The 23,226-nt window shown below is 36.2% G+C and overlaps 1 protein-coding gene across 1 annotated transcript in view; it reads right to left on the reverse strand.

Moving 5' to 3' along the window:
* LOC121314209 (ribonuclease 3-like) overlaps nucleotides 1-23,226 on the reverse strand; it is a 50,151-nt gene that overhangs the window by 17,513 nt on the left and 9,412 nt on the right. Inside the window, 12 exon segments of the mRNA XM_041247233.1 lie at nucleotides 1,771-1,928; nucleotides 2,699-2,743; nucleotides 3,530-3,600; nucleotides 9,451-9,553; nucleotides 9,972-10,071; nucleotides 15,095-15,154; nucleotides 16,469-16,529; nucleotides 17,050-17,188; nucleotides 19,034-19,141; nucleotides 19,692-19,799; nucleotides 22,558-22,657; nucleotides 22,878-23,002. Of these exon segments, the coding sequence (XP_041103167.1) occupies nucleotides 1,771-1,928; nucleotides 2,699-2,743; nucleotides 3,530-3,600; nucleotides 9,451-9,553; nucleotides 9,972-10,071; nucleotides 15,095-15,154; nucleotides 16,469-16,529; nucleotides 17,050-17,188; nucleotides 19,034-19,141; nucleotides 19,692-19,799; nucleotides 22,558-22,657; nucleotides 22,878-23,002 (1,178 nt within the window).

A 23,226-nucleotide genomic window follows, 5' to 3' on the forward strand; every position in this document is an offset into this window, starting at 1 on the left:
TGACAGTCTTGGGTCAGTTTCTGCTCTCATCGATTCAGTTTCTGCTCACAGGTGTGGATAACAGTGTTTAAAAGCCTGATAACTGCAAAAACTTAAATCTTGTTAGCTGGGCTCCCATCTCTACATTCTCATTCCCATCGTTAGTGGGCAAACACATTTTAACTGAATCTGGGTCCATCAAAGAACCGCACATCCTTGCAACCAATGCCTTCCATGCAAAAGGATCTAATGACTTACAGCACAAAAGGGAAGTGCCAGAACCATCTGTGACAAGTTCCTTGGAGAGTGTTGATGGACAGCAATCTTCAAGTCATGCCACAAATTTTCGATTGGATTTAGGTTGGGGCTCTGATTGGGCCACTCAAGGACATTTACCTTTTTGTTCCTTAGCCACTCCAGTGTAGCTCTGGCTGTGTGCTTTGGGTTGTTTAAATGCTGAAAGGTGAACTTCTGTCCCAGTTCCAGCTTTCTTGCAGAAGGCAGCAGGTTTTCCACAAGGACTTCTCTGTACTTTACGCCATTCATTTTCCCTTTTATCCTGACAAGTGCCCCAGTCCCTGACGATGAGAAACATCCCCATAACATGATGCTGCCACCACCATGCTTCACAGTAGGGATGGTGTTCTTTGGGAGATGCACTGTATTGGGTTTGCACCAAACATAACGCTTTGTACTTAGGCCAAAAAGTTCAATTTTTGTTTCATCAGACCACAAAACTTTTTGCCACATGGCTACAGAATCTGCAGTTTGAGTGTTTTTTTGCATACTTCAAAACGGGGTTCAAGGTGGGCTTTCTTGAGTAATGGCTGCCTTCTTGCCACCCTACCATACAGGCTAGATTTGTGGAGTGCTTGGGATATTGTTGTCACATGCACACTTTGACCAGTCTTGGCAATGAACGCCTATAGCTCTTGCAAAGTTGCCATTGGCCTCTTGATAGCCTCTCTGATCTGTCTCCTTCTCGCTCAGTCATCCAGTTTGGAGGGAAGACATGATCTAGGCAGGGTCTTGGTGGTGTAATAAACCTTCCGGGGGGGACTGGGGACTGTCCAGGTCATGGCAAGTGTGCAGGTGTTGATTAATTTTCCTTCTGAAACACTCACAAGCAATTTTGTCAAACTGCAATGACTAAAATATTCATCCTGCTAGTTCTCTGCTCACTTTCAATGATGGAATTAATTCTAAACACACAAAACACGTTGCCAAAAAGAAGTACTTTTGCTTTTTGTTCCCCTTTAGATAGACCCATTTTTATAAATATTTAATTCATGAAAATGGAAGACATCCTTGCCCTGACATGCTGTCCCAGCACGGCCTAAACTCGAATCATGTTTTTCAAAAGTAGGAAATGTCTCATCAATAAGAAATTGGCTTAATAAAGTGAAATACATTTCTCTAAACAACAAGAAAAATTAGAAACTGGAAGTTGAATAAATTCTGGATTTTTTGAGCTAGTGTAGACCCTGATATTCATGTGAAATGCCAGATTTCACCCCACTCACAATCAGAACAAACCTTTTTAAAAACCATCTCGCCTCTCATGGGATGGATATAAGTTTATATATCTCCCTCTACTATATTCTACATATAAAATGAGTCTTAACTTGAAACAGTGAATATATTTCAGGTCCTTCTCCTTCAAAACTAACTGGCTTTGCTAGCTGACACATGTCAATTGAATGTGATACATAGTGTATATTTAAAAGAGGTATTACAATTGACAATTAAACAAAGGGGGTTTTCCGCTGTTTTGTGTGCATTCATACTTACAGCGTCAGATGATTAAATCCCACTGTACGTAACGTGAAAGCGCGAGCCAGGAGACGAACATGGGTAAAAAGCACTCCAATTGTTTCTTCAAATTCCGTCAGCTTTTGTAAGACTGGAGATGTCTCAACGAGCTGTCTATCAGTGCTGGGCTCCTGCACCTTTAAATAACATAAATACGGACATAAAAGCTATATAGCAATATTTGAGCAATAATGTACTGTATTCTTGCTCTTCTTAAGTGTCATGTATTAAAAAGGTGTACATAATGTATGTAGTTTGTTTAAAAAAAACAAAACAGTACTTAATTTTCAGAAATGGATACTGTAAACCTCTTATTTGTGTACCATTGATGTGGCTATTGCTGTTTAATTTGTAATGTCCAGAACATGTAGCTAATATCACACACTGACTCTTTTATAAAGCAGTTACTTCCATTCCTGGGAGCTCAGTTTCACCAAGTATCCCAACAATGTTAATGTATTTAATGTTGTGGGCTTTCTCTGTTCACTATAGATCTGGCCAGAACATTGCTTATTTTTTAACTTTTTTTTTTTTAATAATACTCAACTTCTGCTAAAGTATCAAACTTTTAGGGGAAATTGATCATCACACTCAAAGATTGTCCTTCCATACAGAGGCCAGAAAGTGCAAGGTGAGTCAACCAGTAGTGCAAGGCACGCCATCACAAGTACTTTGGAATTTGCAGCACAATGATACAATTCCACTTTAAATCACTGAAAGGCCAGCAGTGACGGAAATGCAATAACATTAGTTAAATAAAGTTAGCCATAGATTTCAGTCCTCGGGATAGAATACTATTAGCATTTAAGCAGGGAATCTACATAAAAAAAAAAAAAAAGCAATTTAATGATTTCCGCTGTGAATACAGAAGCACAAAAATAAGAATTAAAAAATTAAATAAACCTACTTGCAGTGGATGTTGCGGATAATTAAGCCATACTTCCCTCAGGTCCTGCAGACAGTAAAAATACCATTCAATACTCCTGGGAGCTATTTAAACCTTGTCTTTCACTAGATAAAATAACACTAAATAAAACAGTTTCAATTTTAATACAGGATATGCTTATTGTTAACTTAGCAGAGCTAAGGGATCAACTAAAGGGAAATATAAAACAGTGTCATGACAGCAACTGTTTTTCATTCCCTTCAAAGGCAAATCAATTCACGACAGAAGGTTTTTCATTATTTGCACAAATACAGTGGAAGTCAATTATCCATTCAAAACTCTCAAAGAGCAGGGTGTAATTGTATGCAAAACATATGCATACTCAAATTGTATCCCAAGAGTAGGATGATGTGCTCGACAGTCTTAACAATGTATTAATACGTAAGTGTAAAATTACCACAGGGCTTTTATAGCATTACACTCAGATATGAAGAATACATTACAGGTCACAGAAGTGGATAAAATTATGTTTCTTCCTGGGTGGGTTAGCTAAACATATACACAAAACATATATCTAACCATTTGTTCAGTGGCTATAATTTCTACTGGACACTACCGGGGGGAAAAAAAACACTTAACAGCAAAAAATCAAACAATACCTCAAATTGCACTTTCTATACAGTAAAGGCAGATTCTTAAAGTATGTGGTCTGTACCATCAATGGGCAGAGGTTAATGCAATACAGTTATGTATAGAATATGTGAATACCTCAAAGTCCATCATCCATCTTCCAAGTGAAGGGCATTTTTAACATTGTCAATATTGAATAAAAAAATTAATTAAAAAAATCACCTCATTCTTAAACAGCAAACGTCCAAATAGCTGTCTGGCCTCCTCTAAACCACCCTCCAAGTATACTGCTCCTATTTATAAATTACAAATACATACACATCAGGAAGACAGAACTACACACACACACACACACACACACACACACACACAGCCTTGCAAAAGTATTCAGACCCCTGGCCAATTCTCTTATATTACTGAATTATAAACGGTACATTGAAATTTCGTTCTGTTCGATATTTTTGTTTTAAAACACTTAAACTCAAAATCAATTATTGTAAGGTGACATTGGTTTTATGTTGGGAAATATTTTTAAGAAAAATAAAAAACTGAAATATCTTGCTTGCATAAGTATTCAACCCCCACACATTAATATTTGGTAGAGCCACCTTTTGCTGCAATTCAGCTTTAAGTCTTTTGGGGTATGTATGTACCAGCTTTGCACAGTGTCGGAGAGATTTTGGCCCATTCTTCTTGGCAGATTTGCTCCAAGTTGTTCAGGTTGATTGGACGACGTTTGTGGACCGCAATTTTAAAATAGTGCCACAGATTCTCAATGGGATTGAGATCAGGACTTTGACTGGGCCACTGTAGAACAGTCACCTTTTTGTTCTTGAGCCACTCCAATGTTGCTTTGGCCTTGTGCTTGGGATCATTGTCCTGCTGAAAGGTGAATTTCCTCCCAAGCTTCAGTTTTTTAGCAGACTGAAGCAGATTCTCTTGCAGTATTTTCCTGTATTTTGCTCAAACCATTCTTCCTTCAATTGTAACAAGATGCCCAGTCCCTGCTGATGAGAAGCATCCCCACAGCATGATGCTGCCACCACCATACTTCACTGAAGGAATGGTGTGTCTTGAGGCATGGGCAGTGTGAAGTTTGCGCCACACATAGCGCTTTGAGTTTTGACCAAAAAGCTCTATCTTGGTCTCATCTGACCACAAAACCTTTTCCCGCATCGCAGCTGGGTAACTCTCATGCTTTCTGGCAAACTCCAGACGTGCTTTCAAATGGCATTTTGTGAGTAAGGGCTTCCTTGCCACCCTCCCATACAGGCCAGTGTTATGCAGAGCTCTTGATATGGTTGACTGGTGCATCATTACTCCACTCCCAGCCACTAAACTCACTAAAAATTCAGTAATATGAGAGAATTGGTCAGGGGTCTGAATACTTTTGCAAGGCACTGCATATATATAACCAGAGAAACTGATCATTTTGCAGTGGTCTCTTAATTTTTTTCCAGAGCTGTGTGTGTGTGTGTGTCATATATATCTATATATATATATATATATATATATATATATATATATATATATATATATATATATATATATATATATATATATACATATACACACACACAATATATATATATATACACACACATATATAGACACACACACACAGAACTTCACACTAATTTATATATATATATATATATATATATATATATATATATATATATATATATATATATATATATATATATAGAGAGAGAGAGAGAGAGAGAGAGAGGAGAGAGAGAGAGAGAGAGAGAGAGAGAGAGAGAGAGAGAGAGAGAGAGAGAGAGAGAGAGAGAGAGAGAGCACTCTGGAAAAAAATTAAGAGACCACTGCAAAATGATCAGTTTCTCTGGTTTTACTATTTATAGGTATGTGTTTGGGTAAAATGAACATTTTTGTTTTATTCTATAAACTACTGACAACATTTCTCCCAAATTCCAAATAAAAATATTGTCATTTAGAGCATTTATTTGCAGAAAATGACAACTGGTCAAAATAATAAAAAAGATGCAGTGTTGTCAGACCTCGAATAATGCAAGGAAGCAAGAAGGAAGGAAGCAAGTTTTCTTCCAGGACAACCTTGTACTTGGCTTGATTCATGCGTCCTTCACAGAGACAAATCTGCCCGATTCCAGCCTTGCTGAAGCACCCCCAGATGAGTCCAATTTTCAGCTTCGCCCAACACCTGGTCGTCTAATGGTTAGACGGAGACCTGGAGAGGCCTACAAGCCACAGTGTCTCGCACCCACTGTGAAATGTTGTGGAGGATAGGTGATGATCTGGGGGTGCTTCAGCAAGGCTGGAATCAGGCAGCTTTGGCATGAATCAAGCCAAGTACAAGGTTGTCCTGGAAGAAAACTTGCTTCCTTCTGCTCCGACAATGTTCCCCAACTCTGAGGATTGGTTATTCCAGCAGGACAATGCTCCATGCCACATAGCCAGGTCAATCAAGGTGTGGATGGAGGACCACCAGATCAAGGCCAGCCCAATCTCCAGACCTGAACCGCCATTGAAAACCTCTGGAATGTGATCAAGAGGAAGATGGATGGTCACAAGCCATCAAACAAAGCCGAGCTGCTTGAATTTTTGCGCCAGGAGTGGCATAAAGTCACCCAACATCAATGTGAAAGACTGGTGGAGCGTATACCAAGACGCATGAAAGCTGTGCTTGAAAATCAGGGTTATTCCACCAAATATTGATTTCTGAACTCTTCCTAAGTTAAAACATTAGTACTGTGTTGTTTAAAAATGAATATGAACTTATTTTCTTTGCATTATTCGAGGTCTGACAACACTGCATCTTTTTTTGTTATTTTGACCAGTTGTCATTTTCTGCAAATAAATGCTCTAAATGACAATATTTTTATTTGGAATTTGGGAGAAATGTTGTCAGTAGTTTATAGAATAAAACAAAAATGTTCATTTTACCCAAACACATACCTATAAATAGTAAAACCAGAGAAACTGATAATTTTGCAGTGGTCTCTTAATTTTTTCCAGAGCTGTATAATTGAAAATACCTGAAAAATAAGTAAAAACAAACATATTATACACAACTTAAGACAGTGGAATTTGCGTTTGAATACAGAAAAGGTTGCATTAAAAGCACACCACCCCATATAAGCACATCACTCCATATAGCAATTAATAAAATAGCACTGCCCACACATCAGTGAATAAACCACATTGTAAAATCCAATATCCAATGAATCAGAGATAATCCTTTATATTCTGGCTTCTCTAAAAGGAAAAGCTTAGAAAGGCATCCAAAGCACTACCAGCTGCTACCCAGCAGCTCATAGAAGACGACTTTAATCCTCAGATAAACTGTACATAAAAATTAGGGACAAAGCATCTACAGAAGATAATAGTTTATGTCAGATAGAAATGAAAATCAAAGGCTTATCACAGGCTTATTTTCTTCTGAAAAATTGCAGACTTTTTCTTAGTGACTGTGTTTGATCCATCTTCCATTGCAAGGCTTCAAGCAGAAGTAATGCATAGCTATTTTATATGTGTAATTAACACATGGGTGTGCAGATATTACATGTGTCAGTAGGGCACCTTTAAAGCTACCATGTGCTCTACTTTTATCAGAAAATGAACTGGAAAACAATGAGCAGCTGATAAGTCTTTCATTTATGGTTAGTTTTTTATATTGAATTGCAATGGCATTCCGACCTCAATTACATTCCAGTCCATTAATTAGAAAGATATATTTACAACTGAAATTGCTGCATTGGTCTTTAGACACTATATGTGAAGTAGTGGTGGATCATTTGGTGCAAGTCTCTGCTAATGGAACCACAGACTTCGTAATGCCATAAGCTCCAACCTCGTCCTGCCAGAAGAATGCTCTTGAGACTGATGTGTGGACCGTAATGGATTGTTTTGTTTTTTCATGTTTTTTATTTATTTATTTATTTATTTAAAATGGTGTCTAGCAGTTGGTTCTTAAATAGTGTCTGGCAGTTCGATTTTAACCCTTTCAGAACCAAGCATTTTTCAGTGTGACCATACAACCTTTCACTTTTTTTTTTTTCAACACAATATTTTGTGGCTTTAATTTTGTATTTATTTTTTTTTTTTTAAGTATTTATTATGTATTTTGCTTAGAGATACATGTATAAAAACGTGCTATTTTATGACAGATGGACCTTACCAAATTACAAGACATTGTTTCACCTGAGTGATTGCAATGACATAATACACGTTTACTCTCAGGGTCTTTATAACAACAATGGACACTACTCTCAATTGGGTCTTTATAACAACAATGGACACTACTCTCAATAATTTTTCTCAAAATAAATAAAAATAGTTATTCATTCTGAAATTTATCAGTACTTGGAATCTGCTTTAGAAAAATTGGTACTGCACACTGAAACATTTAGTTCATGAAATGGATCTGCTTATACGTGTTTGTTTGATATATTATAAATGTTTTATATATGTATATATATATATATATATATATATATATATATATATATATATATATATATATATACACACACACACACACATACATATATATAGAGAGACACACACACGAGACAGAATAAATGTTCTAATATAAATGTCAAATACATCGGAAACATTTACAATGTTTTTCCATGTCTTTCTTACAAGTTTCTCTAAAGCAGGCTGTGATGTCTTTTCTCTCTGCATTGCCAAAACATTTTCCGCCCTTTAAATGTCCCTCTCAGTGACGTCAAACGAAAAAAAAAAAGACAATTAGGAAACGAACGTCAGTCCCTCCCCTATCCAATGACATGTGCTTGAAGGCTGTACTGCAAAGTACGGTGGCCCTGTAAGTCATCAAAACCAAGTGCTTTTTTATCGTGTTTACACGACTGCGGTCCTAGAAGCCCATTTCAGCATATAGCTTTTTCAGTTATATAGCGTCCAGCAGTTGGTTTTTAAATGACCAGCATCATTCGCAGTGCAAAAGTATTGGTGAAAGTAAAAGATACGTTGATTTGTGCTTAAAATTCTGTTGCATGTAAACTAGCCATGCGCTCACCCCAATTCTCTTTACTCCATCACAGAAGCACTTCTAAAATGTGTGTTAACTGCAGACATTTTGTTCCAAAACATGTTTACTACAAGAACAGCGTTTTATGCACTGTGCACTACAAAGTTGGGAGTACTGTTTAGCCCGTACGTTTTAGGCAATGGCTTATTTTTATAATATAATATATTTTTTGCCCTGTTCATTGTTAATCTTACTTTCAGTTTACACCATGCTCTACACCAGTTGTCCTCAAAGTAATTTGGGCACAGGCATAAATTGATCTTACTTGCCTGTTTCTGGGCACGCTGACTATTGCTTAGGTTCTTAAACACTGCCTTTCTGCAATATATACAGTGTGTGTGTGTGTGTGTGTGTTATTCTTGGCTCACTCTGATAAGGACAAGTCTCAGGAAGTAATTGTGCATGCTGCGCTTATTACATAAATTAAATAATTTATATAAAATACACAATGCAAATATTTTTAAATAGCATGTTTACTCAGATAACCATGAAGAAACTAAAATAAAAGAGGGCAGATAGCATCTCGTTTTGTTTCAATTTGGCAAATTTGTCAACATTTTAAAGATCGCTCAGTTCGAGTACAATTATTCAGAGAAAGTGGATTTGTAACTAAATCTACTACGGTGTTTCCCTTGTCTGGTGAAATTAAAAAATATATATAGAGAAAATGTAATTCTAAATACTGAAATGTATTACTTTTCTCAATAAAAGTCAGCGAAATTCAGTGCTCACCAGGTATATTAACACCCTGCCTCTGCTCACGAATGATTGGACAGCTGTCACACCTTTCACTTTCCCACTGGCTACTCACACGCCTTCAATTTTCAAGCTTTATTAATTTTTCAACGCTACGACCCGCCAGAAATGTATTCACGACCCATAATTTAAGAATAGTTGCCCCGGGCACGATGGCCTGGTTTCACGGGCGCGAATTTGCCCGCGGGCACCACTTTGAAGACCACTGCTCTACACAAACAGAATAACCTAAGTGACTCTCATAACAAATGCCTAGGCCCATTTGTGTAACTGTTTTGCTACTTAAAACAGAGAAGAATTGAATATATATTCTATTAAGGCTATGAGAAATGAAAGCACATAATATTACCTATAAGTGCTTCAAAGCAGTTGGCCATAGCATGCCGCAGATCAGACTCTCGGCACAGATCAGGTCCATGTGCGTAAAGCATGAACCGGTCCAGCTCCAGTTTCTACAAAAACAAAAACATGGCCAAGTCAGAATTAAGGTCAGAGTCAAAACTTTACAAAATATGTTTACGTGCATTACAATTGATGAAAAATTCACCTAATACATTATGCATTACCCACAGGTATTGCAAATGTAAAGAACATTCAAGGTCAACAGTTACTCTAAGAATTGTGAACCAAAATAAATTTGCCATCATGCTTTTCAGAATATGTACCAAGTGGTATTTTCATAATGGCTTTCTGTTACACAACTCCATTCTGTGTGTGTGTTGTGTGTGTGTACAACATATATATTGTATATATATATATATATATCTATACCTATATAATATATATACTCCTATATATATACTATCTATATATACACACACACACACACACACACACACATTCAGAAGATACCTTATGTTCTTTACCTACCTTAGCTAGCATAGCAAGATGCTGATTCTGAACAATAGCTGTACGATACGTAGCTAAGCCTCCTTCTTCAAGGCTTGGAAACAAATAATAGAGGTGGACACTGCAAAAATCAAACAGAAATGCTTATAGGAAGTACACAACTATCGATAGACGAAGTTGGGGTGGTGGTTGTTATGCTCTAAAATGTTACATGTACCATTTATATGAGCAAGACTACTTGACAGGTGTGTGTGTGTGTGTGTGTGTAGATATATATATATATATATATATATATATATATATATATATATATGTATGTGTGTGTGTGTGTGTGTGTGTGTGTGTGTGTGTGTGTGTGTGTGTGTGTGTGTGTGTGTGTGTGTGTGTGTATATATATATATATATATATATATATATATATATATATATATATATATATATATATATATATATATATATATATATATATTTATTGCTCCAGGAATACCCATCATTTTCCTGGTCTCCCACAATCTGGCCTTTCAACTGATTTAGTGGCCAAAATTCAGACTGAGATCACGCATTGTGAATTGGCATCAGACGCAGACTTCAATGTCCAAGTGAAAATAAAAGTATGGAAATTTAAAAATATAAACTAAAACAAAATGTTTGTCATAATGAGGATTAGGTTCTATATTCATTCAAAGAGTAGATCTACTGTTCAGAATGATTCCTTTTAAAAATGTTATGTTGATAAAGTGATACATTTTTTAATCATTGGACCTATCTAATGAGAAATCACATTAAAAAAAAAAAAAACAACTTCATATAGGTATGTATTTCAAAGTGCCTATTATAATTCAATGGATTTACAGTTAATGATATTCAATTCATGCAGAAAGCTTATTAAGAATTAAATAGATAAGGTCTTTTTTTTTATTTTACTCATTTCATTTTAATCCCTACAAGACCAGTAAAAAGGACAATCTTTTCATTTTTCTTGCATGGAAATGTATTATTCTATTTGGGATAATGCTTTGATAATTTACTTTTCTATTTCTTATCCATTTTTAAAGGACAGGAAATGTGAAAGTGATGGTATGCATTACCACAGATTGAGGCACGGAAAAAAAGGTTACACAATGGTCTTCGAGGGGCTCACACCATGTATTTAATAAGCCAGGAAAAAGGAATTGTGATAAACCCATATCCCACTAAACCCCATTGTATTCTCTATACACATGTCATATGTTTTGAAGCCATGGCACAGTTATTTCTAAACTTCTGAAGATGTTTTATGGTTAGAATGAAATGGCTGACAACTGACATTTTTATAACTCGGTCAGTATCAGCACATCAATGCTAGAACTAAAGGCTGACTAAGTTTTTATTAAGATGTTTTAAAGAGAAAGAAAGTTCAAAACAAACAACTTTTTTTTTTTTTGACAAGATAAAGTTTTCTCTGTCAATTTGAGGTTCAACGTATTGTGAGGCAACCCTTATTTTATGAGGAGTGGGATTGAGAAAATATACTTGCTAATGTCAATTTGGAAGTCCAAAACATCCTATATATTGCACACTGACTATCTGATATAATTCACAGTATTTTCATTCGTGGGTGCTACCTCCAGGATCAGTCTCCCAAATATCCCAACACTGTTGACGACCAACGCAAGCAGAAGTGCAACACCACAATAACAGATCGTAAATCAAATTTCCTGAGATGGGGCTATTAACCCATCTGTGTAGGTATTCGGAAGATAAAAGCTGGGAAACCTATTGTTATTGCTGCGTTTATTAATATTATTATTATGCCAAAAGTTTGTCGCAGAGTCATGAAAACGCATACGTAAGTAGATGCCTATGTGTGGACAACCCGACTGATGTCCCCATGTGGAAAAAGTTCACAGCTTGGCCACTAGGCTAGATCTTGTGAATATTGGACAATTTTCAAAACTTTTGTCGACAAAAACGACGGGTCATAGTTATAATGGAACACGTATAGGAAGACATATGTGCTCTGTGAAAAATGTCATCACCAGCGACCTTTAACCTCTCCAAAAGGTCAAGCTAAAAACTGGCTCCTTGTGCTTCAGGGATCATAGATAGAGTCATGGTTCATATGGAACACATATAGGAAGTCATTCATGCTCTATAAAGAAATGTCATTACCCATGACCTCTGACCTCTGCTAAGGTTCAAAACCCACAAATTAGCCTATAGCTCCTCAGCTGTATCTAACACAGATCAGTGCACTTAAACTTCAGCGTAAGATTATGCTCTGTACACGATACAACTTAAGTACCCCATTAACTAATTACAGGAAACATAGCAAGCTGTATTAGCGATTACTTAGTTGCTATTATTATTATTATTATTATTATTATTATTATTATTATTATTATTATTATATTATTATTAATATTAAATGTAAAGTTTCTGCACTAGTTTACCTACAGAGATTCATTTCAGTGTACAAGCCCAAAAGACACCTATAACCTCTACACTTGTATAAATGTTGTAAACATTGGTGGCTACTCAATCATGCCTTTATGATGAAAATGTAGCTCCGATAAAATGATTATTGTAAAAACAACTGATGACATTATTACATAACTAACTGTAACCTAAATCAACAAAGCACAATATTGCTTTGCTACTAGTGGAACTGAGTAATATTAATCTGTGATCATTTATTTTATCCTAAAAATACCAAATGGATTTCAAAGCTTTCCTCTAGCTGGTGTATTATTGTTCAATGTATTAAGCAATATGTCTTGGCGTATTTCACAGAATTGTATTCTAGGAATATTAAGTTTTAGTTTCAACTTGCTGGTACAGTACAGCAGAGGTGCGCAAAATGTTTATATGCCGCCCCCCCTTACTTAGCATCCATTTTGTTGCTTTATTTACACTTGTCGCCCTATACATGGATGCCGCCATTTCAGCTCTGCTCACTGCAGTTTCATTGACACTCGCTTGCCACTTCAAACATCATTTCTCAGACTCTGCAAGTCCTAGAGTGATCATTAATGGCTCATGAAAGGTAATAACTTGGGAGCAACTAGCTGTCATTTATGTATTTATTTAAAATGTTCAATTCTTTAAAAAAAAAAAAAATACACTTTTACAGAACTTCAGTCATAGTCGCAGCCCCCCTTACTGACTCTCCGCGTCCCCCACACTTTGTGCATCACTGCAGTAGAGTAAGGGGCTACACTGCATATATAGATTGCATTTACCAACACAACTTGATTTTACAAACATGCCTTTAAAAGACAGCCTATTTAATGATCTAAGATGTATTCATACAGTAGTCTCTGGCTAAGAGAACACCCCTCAGGAAGCAAGCGAAGTGCTCTCTAAGCTACACAGTATGAATAAATAAATAAATACACACATAAATAAATAAATACATACATATATATCACTTGTCATGACGTACATGTATCAACATATGAAATTAACTGAAGTAAAAGCAAAACCATAGGCAAGCATATGCTAATAAAACAAAAATAATAATAAAAGTAACAGATAAGCTAAAGCAAAACAATACTGTCAAAAAGCTTAAATCGCTATGTGCTATGACATTTACTGGCAGGTGTGTTTCAGTCTACCACAATGGCAGAGGCAAAAATAATGGGCGTTACTTAGGATTAACTTAATGTTAATATACTAACTGTCAAATTAAAATAACACTGCACCCCCCACCCCCCACCTACATGTTACAAAATACAGCAGCAATATACAAGACATGCACATTATTAAAAAGAACTCACCAGAACGGGAAACACCAAATTGCTCAACGACTTGTAACTGATTCAGGTTTTTTTTTTTTTCTCAAACAATTTCCAACTTTGTGTAGCAAAAGAATCAGTTGTGCATTTTGTGGTTTGTTTAAATGCCATTTTGTAGCGATGAGGTGCACTTGTGAAAATCAGAATACAACGATGATGGAAATATTTAATAAACCAACCAGTGTCCCTCAAGACACTCTCGCGAAGACATGATGCTTTTTTACAAAACAGTACTGTACCATTGTGAACAAATCGCTATCGGTGCCAAAGTGGTATTCTTCTAAGCGCAGTTCCTGTTCTTTTAGCTGGAGCACTTACAATGGGAAAAATCAGTTTCGCCAAAAGGGTGTTCCCTTAGACAAAGTGTTCTCTTAGGAGGTGTTCCTATACGCGGAGACTACCTACTGTACCAAGACATGCATCCCCCACACATAACATGTCTACCAATGAAATATACCTTTTTATACCAAAAATAAATAAATCCAACTTGTTCTCATTTGTTGTTTGTTACTGTGATGAAATGCCCGCCCCTGTGTGTATTTTCTGTTATATGTTGTGTGTTCGGTGAGTGGAGAACGGGATTGGAGACGGAGGTAAAGCGAATAAAACTAATAATAACGTAAAGTAAAAGAAGCTCACCGTGTTTTGTTTGGTCCGTTTTGTTTGTCTGTTTATTTTGGCGAATGTGCCGTGTCCTGTTTTTGCTCTGGTCTGATGCCACCCACTCCGGCCGTCTTTGTGACACGTGGTGTCAGAACCGGGACAACAGCGCCTCCAAGCATCAGACCAGAGCCAGGAAATAAGCAACAGAGAGGTGGAGTTTGGTGGAGCTGAGCGAATGCTTTCACTCAACATTTAATAAATAAACAAACAGACAGAAAATAAACGGTTGTAACAATACAAAAACAGGACACGGCACATTCGCCAAAATAAACAGACAAACAAAACGGACCAAACAAAACACAGTGAGCTTCTTTTACTTTACGTTATTATTAGTTTTATTCTCTTTACCCTCGTCTCCAATCCCGTTCTCCATTCACAGAACACACAAGATATAACAGAAAATACACACAGGGGCTGGCACTTCATCACAGTTACACAGGTGATAATTCTGTGAAGGCGTGACAAGATAAACAATGAATGGATTGTAATATGTGTGGGCATCTTCAATACCTAAGCTCAGCAACTTGCCTGCCAATGCAGCATTGTTCTTAAAAAGGGCTAGAACAGCTGGCATGCATATGCCAATTACTGGGAACCAAGAGTGTTGCTGTAACATTAACTACCCCTGCAGTATGAAAATACAAACAGAAGTAACCGATAACACAAAATGAAAGCAAGAACATTTGCAGTATTGTTATTTCTTACCTTGTTAAGAACTCCACAACGGCATCACCAAGAAACTCCAGGCGCTCATTATGATTTATTCTGCAATGATGAAGACATCAACATACATTCTCCAATAAAATCATATTCATTATGCTGGCTTCCACCACTATTTTTTTTAAAAAAAAGCCTCAAACTAAACATATAAAAAATAAAGTGTGAGATAGTTTAATGTTAGACAGCATAATTTCAATAAATAAATAAATAAATAAATTATTATTTCATTTTCATAAAGTAATATCATTATTGTGTTTTACTTCTGCCCTTGTTTTAGATGTACACAAGTAAAAACTCACATTTAACTTAAATAAACTCTTCAAAATGTTTTAGAAAAGGAGATGTACAAAGAAAAAACACCTCGCCGTTATGGGTTTTGTTTATTACATAAAAGAAATTACTAGGATCACAACAAAACAAAATGTTGGTAATGTGGTAAATCGGTTCAAGGCAAAACGCGTTATGATAATTATTTCTAATATTTATCAACTGTGTAAATTATGGGGAACACTGACATGGATTTTTGCTTTCATATTCACGTGCAGCAATATTCGAACGACCATTCAGATAACTTTCTCCGCTGCGCTAAAAAATAATGTATTACTTCACAATGATAATTACTCCACACCACTGTTTTCACATTGCACTGCTAAGATCTTCTCTCGTTGATCAACGAATGAGCACTGACACAAAGAGAAATCGGTGGAGATTTGAGACGCATGCCAAAATGAAATCTGATCAGAACGAAAGCTCAGCCAACCAACATGCAGTGATGATACTGACGTTAATGCTGGCCTAACTGTTGCACTATTGCACTAAAACAGATTGCGTTATAACAGGGTAGCACTGTGTATATTTTTAAAATATATTTATTAAGTACAAACATGCTAGTTAAAAAACTAATAGTGTTGCTATTGTCAATCAAATGCAACTTCCTAACTTGAACATACAGATCCATTAGCAAACTTGAACTTTCATCACTAAAAGTAAAATAAAGCATCAGTATTGCAGGACCCCACAATCTTGCTTAAAAAAATCATGGCAGATATGAAAAATATCAACAGTGATATCATAGTCTGCTAAATGAGTAAATACAAGTTACTTCTGAACTGAGTACATTCCAGAAACTGACAGTAATATTCATAGTTTCTAAACCATTTCAACAATGCTTCTATTTTAATTATGTAGAATATTATGCATGTATTTTTATGCTGTGTATTGAAGGACATTAACTTTAAAATGTTTCTGTGTGCACACCATAGTTTATAGCAATAGTACCAATTCACAGCGTGAATCACTATAACCATTAATTTAGCGTTCACTGCAGCAGGGTAATCATAATATCATAAAACTTCTTACCTAGAAGGTGATGGGTCATCCTGGCCAAGCCGCGACATTATATTTATTAATGTGTTTATACCTAAAAAAACAAAAACAAAAGCATATTAATCTGAACATGCACAAAACAGATAAAATGCTATATATCATTTCAGCAACAGCTGTGACGCACATGGCACCATAAAGTGAGGCGTCTGTGTGTGTGTGTGTGCGTGTGTGTGTGGGGACAGGGGGTTGGGGGGGCACATAAAAGACAACCAAGGTTGAATAACGGTTTGTTAAATATCTTATGGGAGTCCTATGATTCCATAGGACTCCTTAAAACACGCTGTACCTTTATTTTATTAGAACACGAGGACACACAATCTACAGAATAGTGCAAACTGTGCGTACATGTGGGTATACTGTACACTTAAAATAAGCAATGGGATATAAAATGTTGTACTTCATGTAATACTTTAATGCAAAGGGACAAACAACTAAAATTTTAATAATTGGAAGCTCAACTGACACTCCAAAAAAAATGTCGTTATCCCTTTAAAAACAAAACAAACAAACAATATACAACACCTTATCTGTTACATTCAGTTTGTAATTTTTACCTTTTTTTCTCATGTACATGTGATGGACTTTTCTATCTCCATACTTGGGCTGCCGAATACCACAGTTTGAAAGAGAGTTTCTGGCATGGTCTGGGTTCATGCCAAAGTTCAAGTGATGACTTGGATGGGTCATGGCCAGCTGCAGCAAGAGAAGAATATGCAAGACATTATAAAAATTGAATCCTTGTTTAGTTCTTGTGCGCTGAAGCGGATTTGCAGAGCTCCATATTATGTATCAGAAGATAAACAAACTAGTTAGCAGTAATCCTAATTTGCTCCATGCACACACAATTAGCTTTATACAAACCACTATATTAAAAATGTTACTGTCATGAAAGGCATGAAAGAGAAGAACTTTCAACATCCCAACGACAGGCAAGATATAATTTAGGCTTACCATTGTTAGATAATGTTAAGACTTAAACAGAAATCTACATGATGACAAATTATTAAATATACTGTAACTTCAGATATAGCCGTGCACCAAGTGTAAAATGCATTCTGATGCATTCCGCACACTTTTGGTCATCCCTGCAATGAGTGTTCGTTGAATTACACACAACCAGAGCTCTATGTTTAGAATTTTAGCTACTGGCCCCTTGGGCCCCTGAGCTTGTGGTTTTACTGGCCCGGATCAATTTTATCTGGCCCAATAGATATTATTTATATATTTTTTGTCACAATGGCTTTTATTTTCACTGTGTTTCTAACTCTGTAGGGTAACCTAAGATAGCACACGTCTCTCAAAAGAAAAAGAAAGTGGCTAAACTAAGCCTTTCAATATACGTCACTTCAGCCATTTAACATGCACACATTTGTGTGATGACCAGAAAATAAAAATACTATTAAGATTTAAAATTGTATGTGTGTAAATGATACTAATTTTTTCACAAGCAACCCTGTAACCGAGCTGTTACCATATCACAGCAACGCTAAAACCTTGACAACTAGGGTCAACGTTCAGTGTTCCATCCGGATTTGTTTTGGGAGAAAGTCCTAGCCAGTTTGTAAACAAACACACCCCACAAAAAAACCCAAATAAAAAACAAAAGAAAGGTTTAATGGATCCAAACACATTTCTTTGCCTCATCACGTAGGAAACGGGGTAATCTGTTTGTAAACATCAGCAATGTGCTTAAGTTGCACACAGGAAGAGAACTATCCACGAAACTCATGTGCTTCTTGCCCCTTCACATATATTTAAATCCTTGGATGCCATAGGTTAAGACATGAAACCTTTCATAAAAAGCAGTAAGCTTTGTTTCTACTCAGATGTCCTATTAGATGTAACATCCTCTTGAGAATGCAAACACATTGTCTTTGAACTTGTACAGTTTAAATGATGCCTTTTATTTTATAAGGATCCCAAACAGGATGCTAAGGAACAATAGAAATGCTAATGGGGTAAGCTGTTAAAATGTGTAACTAAATGGCTGACTATACAGTCCTTCAAGTTCTAGAACCAAGGTTGTTTGACTTCATTAGGCAAACACTGTGAACAGAAGAACAGGGGAAAGGCAAACAAAACAAGAGCTTTATTTAAAGTATGATATAGTAAGTGTTATATACTTTTATCTGCAACTCTACCTTACTAAGAATCGCTCCCACAGCTGTGCAACACTTAGTTTGCACTAAAAAGGTGTGTAACTTCTTTGAAGAGAATGTGATGCCCTGCACAATCTGCTACAACTTCAAAATTTGATTAAGCTGCCAGCTTTAAATAACATGAAGGAGTGTAGAGGTCTACCATTAGCAGGTACTTTTGTTCTTTATATGTTGCCAGTACATGTATTTATAAATATTTAAGTATACTATAGTATTTCAGTTTTTATCCCTCTCCCTCCCATGTAGATACCATCACACTACAAGCTGTGTTGAGTAACCACATATGCATACTGTGCATACAAAGCCCTGAGGGAAGGTTGCATTAGGAACACAAGGTTGTTAGTGGTTTATTATGCCCTCCCCTCCCCCCTCCTCTCACCTGCAGAAGACAGCGTTCCTTGAACACGTATCCTATCAACTTGTCCAAATCCTTAAGGCACTGATGGTAGCGAATGTGGTGTGTAAGGACTGGTAACATCATTGCATGCTGTAGAGGAAAGAAATAAAAAAAATAATTAAAAATCAGAAAACAGTATAGCTAGAAACCATCAGAACAATTATTTCATGCAAACAATTGTTCACTAGTTTTATTCTGTTGCAACTCATAGAATTTGTCTTTGCATAAATTTCATAAGGAAAGATTAGGGCCTCCATGTTTTCAATGGAATATGAAATGCTCTATATACCTTAAGAAACTCTTCCCAGCACATGTCATACAAGTAACACACAAGATGGCCTTTCTTGATGTTTATTTTTGGCTTAAAAGGATATCAGATCCGTAAAAACCTCAGCAGTCATAGGAAAAAAGCGCGCACAAACAGGCCATGCTAATTCATTCTGTAAACATGCTATATATTTTAGACTTTTTATTTTCTCTTATAGTCGTAACACTGCCACTTCCTCAGTCAATCACAATCACAGTTAAAGAAATGTCAAGGTGAGTCACTGTAGTTTTTCTCTTAATTACATCCAGCTGACATTAGTGGAAAGATTTTCTAGGTCCATGAAGTTGAGGAATTAAATGACACCCAAAGTACCTGGCAAACATCAGATCGGATGCCCGTTTTCCAGAACCCCTGGCTGCTCAGTTCCACAGTCACCTCTCGTCGCATGGTGTTTTTCTGTCTGATCTTCTGAAGAGCTTCCTGTAACATGAATCATCAATAACAGATATTCATAATCATGCTCCATCAAATCTACAAACTATGCCACAGCTGGTGAGTCTGTTCAGCAAGAACATTAACCAGGAAAAACAACACTATATTCAGTGCTGGGACAAATATCTGAATATTTGAACAAACATTTTTTAACGTGTATTCAGATGTATGTATTCACTACAAGACAAAAACATCTTGCACTTATTTACCGTCACCAGAATTTGCGTGAAAGTTAAAAAAATGGCAAATGAAAAACAGCTCTGTGTGACAATAATTATAGAAACACAGAATCAACACAGCTGCCTCTATTTAAAAGTTTTAGACAGCAAAAGATAAACAAACCAGATTATGCCCATGCACCATAGTGACCTCAATGGGAAGCCATCTGGGACAAAAAGACGTTGAGCTGCTTTAGAGCCAGAACCTCGTGGGACAGAAAAAAGGCAAGCACGTCATTCTGAAATGCTTAAAACAGTACCCAACATAATGTAGTGATTTTTATATAGACTGTATATATTAGATATATTTTGTTGCGACTTTCTGCGTCGATGACCACTGTTTATTGTGAAGAAACGGAAATGGCAAGGAATGAAAAAAAAAAAGAAGAATAAATAAAATCCATTGTCAACTTTATGTATTATTTATTTGGGGAATAAATCAAACAACGTTTAATTTGAACTGCTATGTGGCATCCTTTGTTTTGTAGTTAATTTACTGGGGTAAAGTAAGTCCTACACAACGTATTCTTTACTGCACACACACACACACACACACACACACACACACACACACACACACACACACACACACACACACACACACACACACACACACACACACACACACACACACACACACACACACACACACACACACACACACACACACACACACACACACACACACACACACACACACACACACACACACACACACGTCCCCCTGATCCTGCCATCGCTGCTGCTATGCTGTCTCTGCCAGCGTTCAGAGCAATATAATGGCTTTTATTACTTTAAAAAACAAACGAATATCCAAATGAATATTTAAATTATTAGTGAATATCCAAACATAAAAATCCTGTTTTTGTCTCAGAAGTAATTATATAACTAAAAACCACGTGAGTAAAGAAAAAAGATTAGATAAACTTTAGTCACTGCTTCTTGCTTATATATAGATTAGCAAAAACTATTTATATCCTCTATTCTAGGGTGTAATACTTCTGCTTTCACTGGATTACTGTCTTATAATAGGTTTAATAAAAGAAACATTAAAATCCCAATCAGCAATGACCAATCCTTGAAATGTGTGAGTTACACCACATCACACATGTCAAAGTGTTTACATTACTTACAAATGTATTAGTTGTTTTGTTCTATCTTTCGGAGCTGAAAACTATAATCCAGCTTTCTTTGTTTGTTGCAGTTTGTATAATAAATCCTCAAGGCTCTCATGTCCCAGAGCATTTTCTCTCCTTTCACTGTGTTAGAAGTATAAAACAGCTTCATGTTCAAAGCAGGTGTACTACGTTAAAGAGGGCTTTGAAAATCCGAGTGCTTGTGGATTTCTTTGTGTCCTGGATCCAGGGGGAGCTGACTGTAGTCACAACACACATATGTTAAAAGTAGATATTACACTACATACTTAAATAATAGTGCTGTAGTCAGTCTTCAAAATAAGGTTTTGGGTGTGGGAGTAACTTGCCTTCTAATTTTAACACAGAGCGTAAAATGCATTTTCAGGTGGTGAAATGCAACATTACCTTGAAGTCATGAGTTATCTTGATAAATACTGTACAATCTTTAATGGTAATGGGGTAGGCATTAGTTACTTAGTACTACTGTTCTACAAGGTTCTTCATCTGCTCAGCACATTTTTTATGTTAAAAAGTAATTATGTTACTTAAATTTAATTTAATTACTGTACATTAATTCAACATGGTTCCAGTTGGATTTGTAGCTGGACTGGGGTGTTTACGCTTTGACCTGTGTAGCTTCAAATGTGTCTTTTTTTACTGTGATTTGGCTACAAAGACATCATCAGGGCAGGCCAGAGATTGGATAATGTTTGTTGGGTTAGTTTTTCTTGTGTATAGTTTCCTAGTAACTGAAGACATTGTACTCTGGGAGATGTAGTTGTTAGTGGAAGTTTTAGGGGAGGAAGACAAGTGGTGCAGCAAAATAGCGATGCACATTTTTACGCATTAAATAAAAATGTAGTGCGCATTTTGTATTTTTTTTATGTGTAAAAGCGTCAGGTAAGCAGCTTATCTGGACAGCTAGCTGTACCTGTGCATTGTCATTCCTGACCTAATTGCTCATCCAAAAAGTGAACCAATCTGATCTGCAAACACTACAGTAATGAAACAAGTTCAGTTTTGGATTATAACTTCCATGAATAAAGCCTATTGACAAGCATGTGTCTGATTTACATCTGTTTCTCAAATGAAATAGCTTTTTGTATTTTTCTTTTCTTTACCCAGTAGGTAACAGGAGTAACTGACAGGCTTCCACCTCTCTCCAGTGCACAAAAGACTGAAACAATTCTTCTGTATATGGGGGCCTCCTACTTTCTCTGGATAAGCAGCTTATTTTCATAAGATAACTTCTACATGTTCTTACCTACTGACATAAAAATAGCTAAATTGTTACTATACAGTGAGTTTATTAGAACAATGTAACCTACAGATTAAAAATATATACATTAATGAAAAACTCCTGTAAGCTGCCTCATTCATCTTGTTAAATACCTCTCTCTGTGTTAACTTCTGTTTGTCCACTTGTCTGACTTTGGGACTGTTGGCCAGCAGATGGCGTAGTTTCACATAGCTCTTCCACAACTTCTGGTACCTTAAACACAATATTGTTATCAAAATAAACTGTGAAAGTCGAACACGCCTTCTATTACTGCAATATTTATGTTGTATTTAAACTATACTTTGTATACAAAATAAATAAAATACCAGTATGACTAACTCCTTACTGTAACAGTATGTAGTTAGCATGACTATGTAAAAGGAAAGAGAAATAAATAAATCAAAGTTACAGGGGGAAAAAAAAAAAATCTTACTGTGGGTCGCCGGCATAGCTCAGTTGAGCTGGTCTTATCCCAAAGTGAACAATTATAGGAAAGGTAATGACATCTGGGTTAAACTGCTCCCGGTCCAATTGGTCAATGCGAACAGAGCTGGGTTTCTGCAAAATGTAACTTTCAAAGCTCAAAACCAGATATGCTGTTCACATATGCTTGTGAAAACTGTGAACATGAACACGAAGAACATTTGCTATATATTATGCTTTTAAGTAAGTAGTCTTCATGAATCTAGTACAAGTACCAGATACCACATACGTTCTAGAAACTCATTGATTAACATTCATGAATGACTTGCACATCTTTTGTGAAATACCAGGCAAAGATA

The sequence above is a fragment of the Polyodon spathula genome, chromosome 4 (genome assembly GCF_017654505.1).
Source record: "Polyodon spathula isolate WHYD16114869_AA chromosome 4, ASM1765450v1, whole genome shotgun sequence".
In the NCBI taxonomy this organism is placed as follows: Eukaryota; Metazoa; Chordata; class Actinopteri; order Acipenseriformes; family Polyodontidae; genus Polyodon; species Polyodon spathula.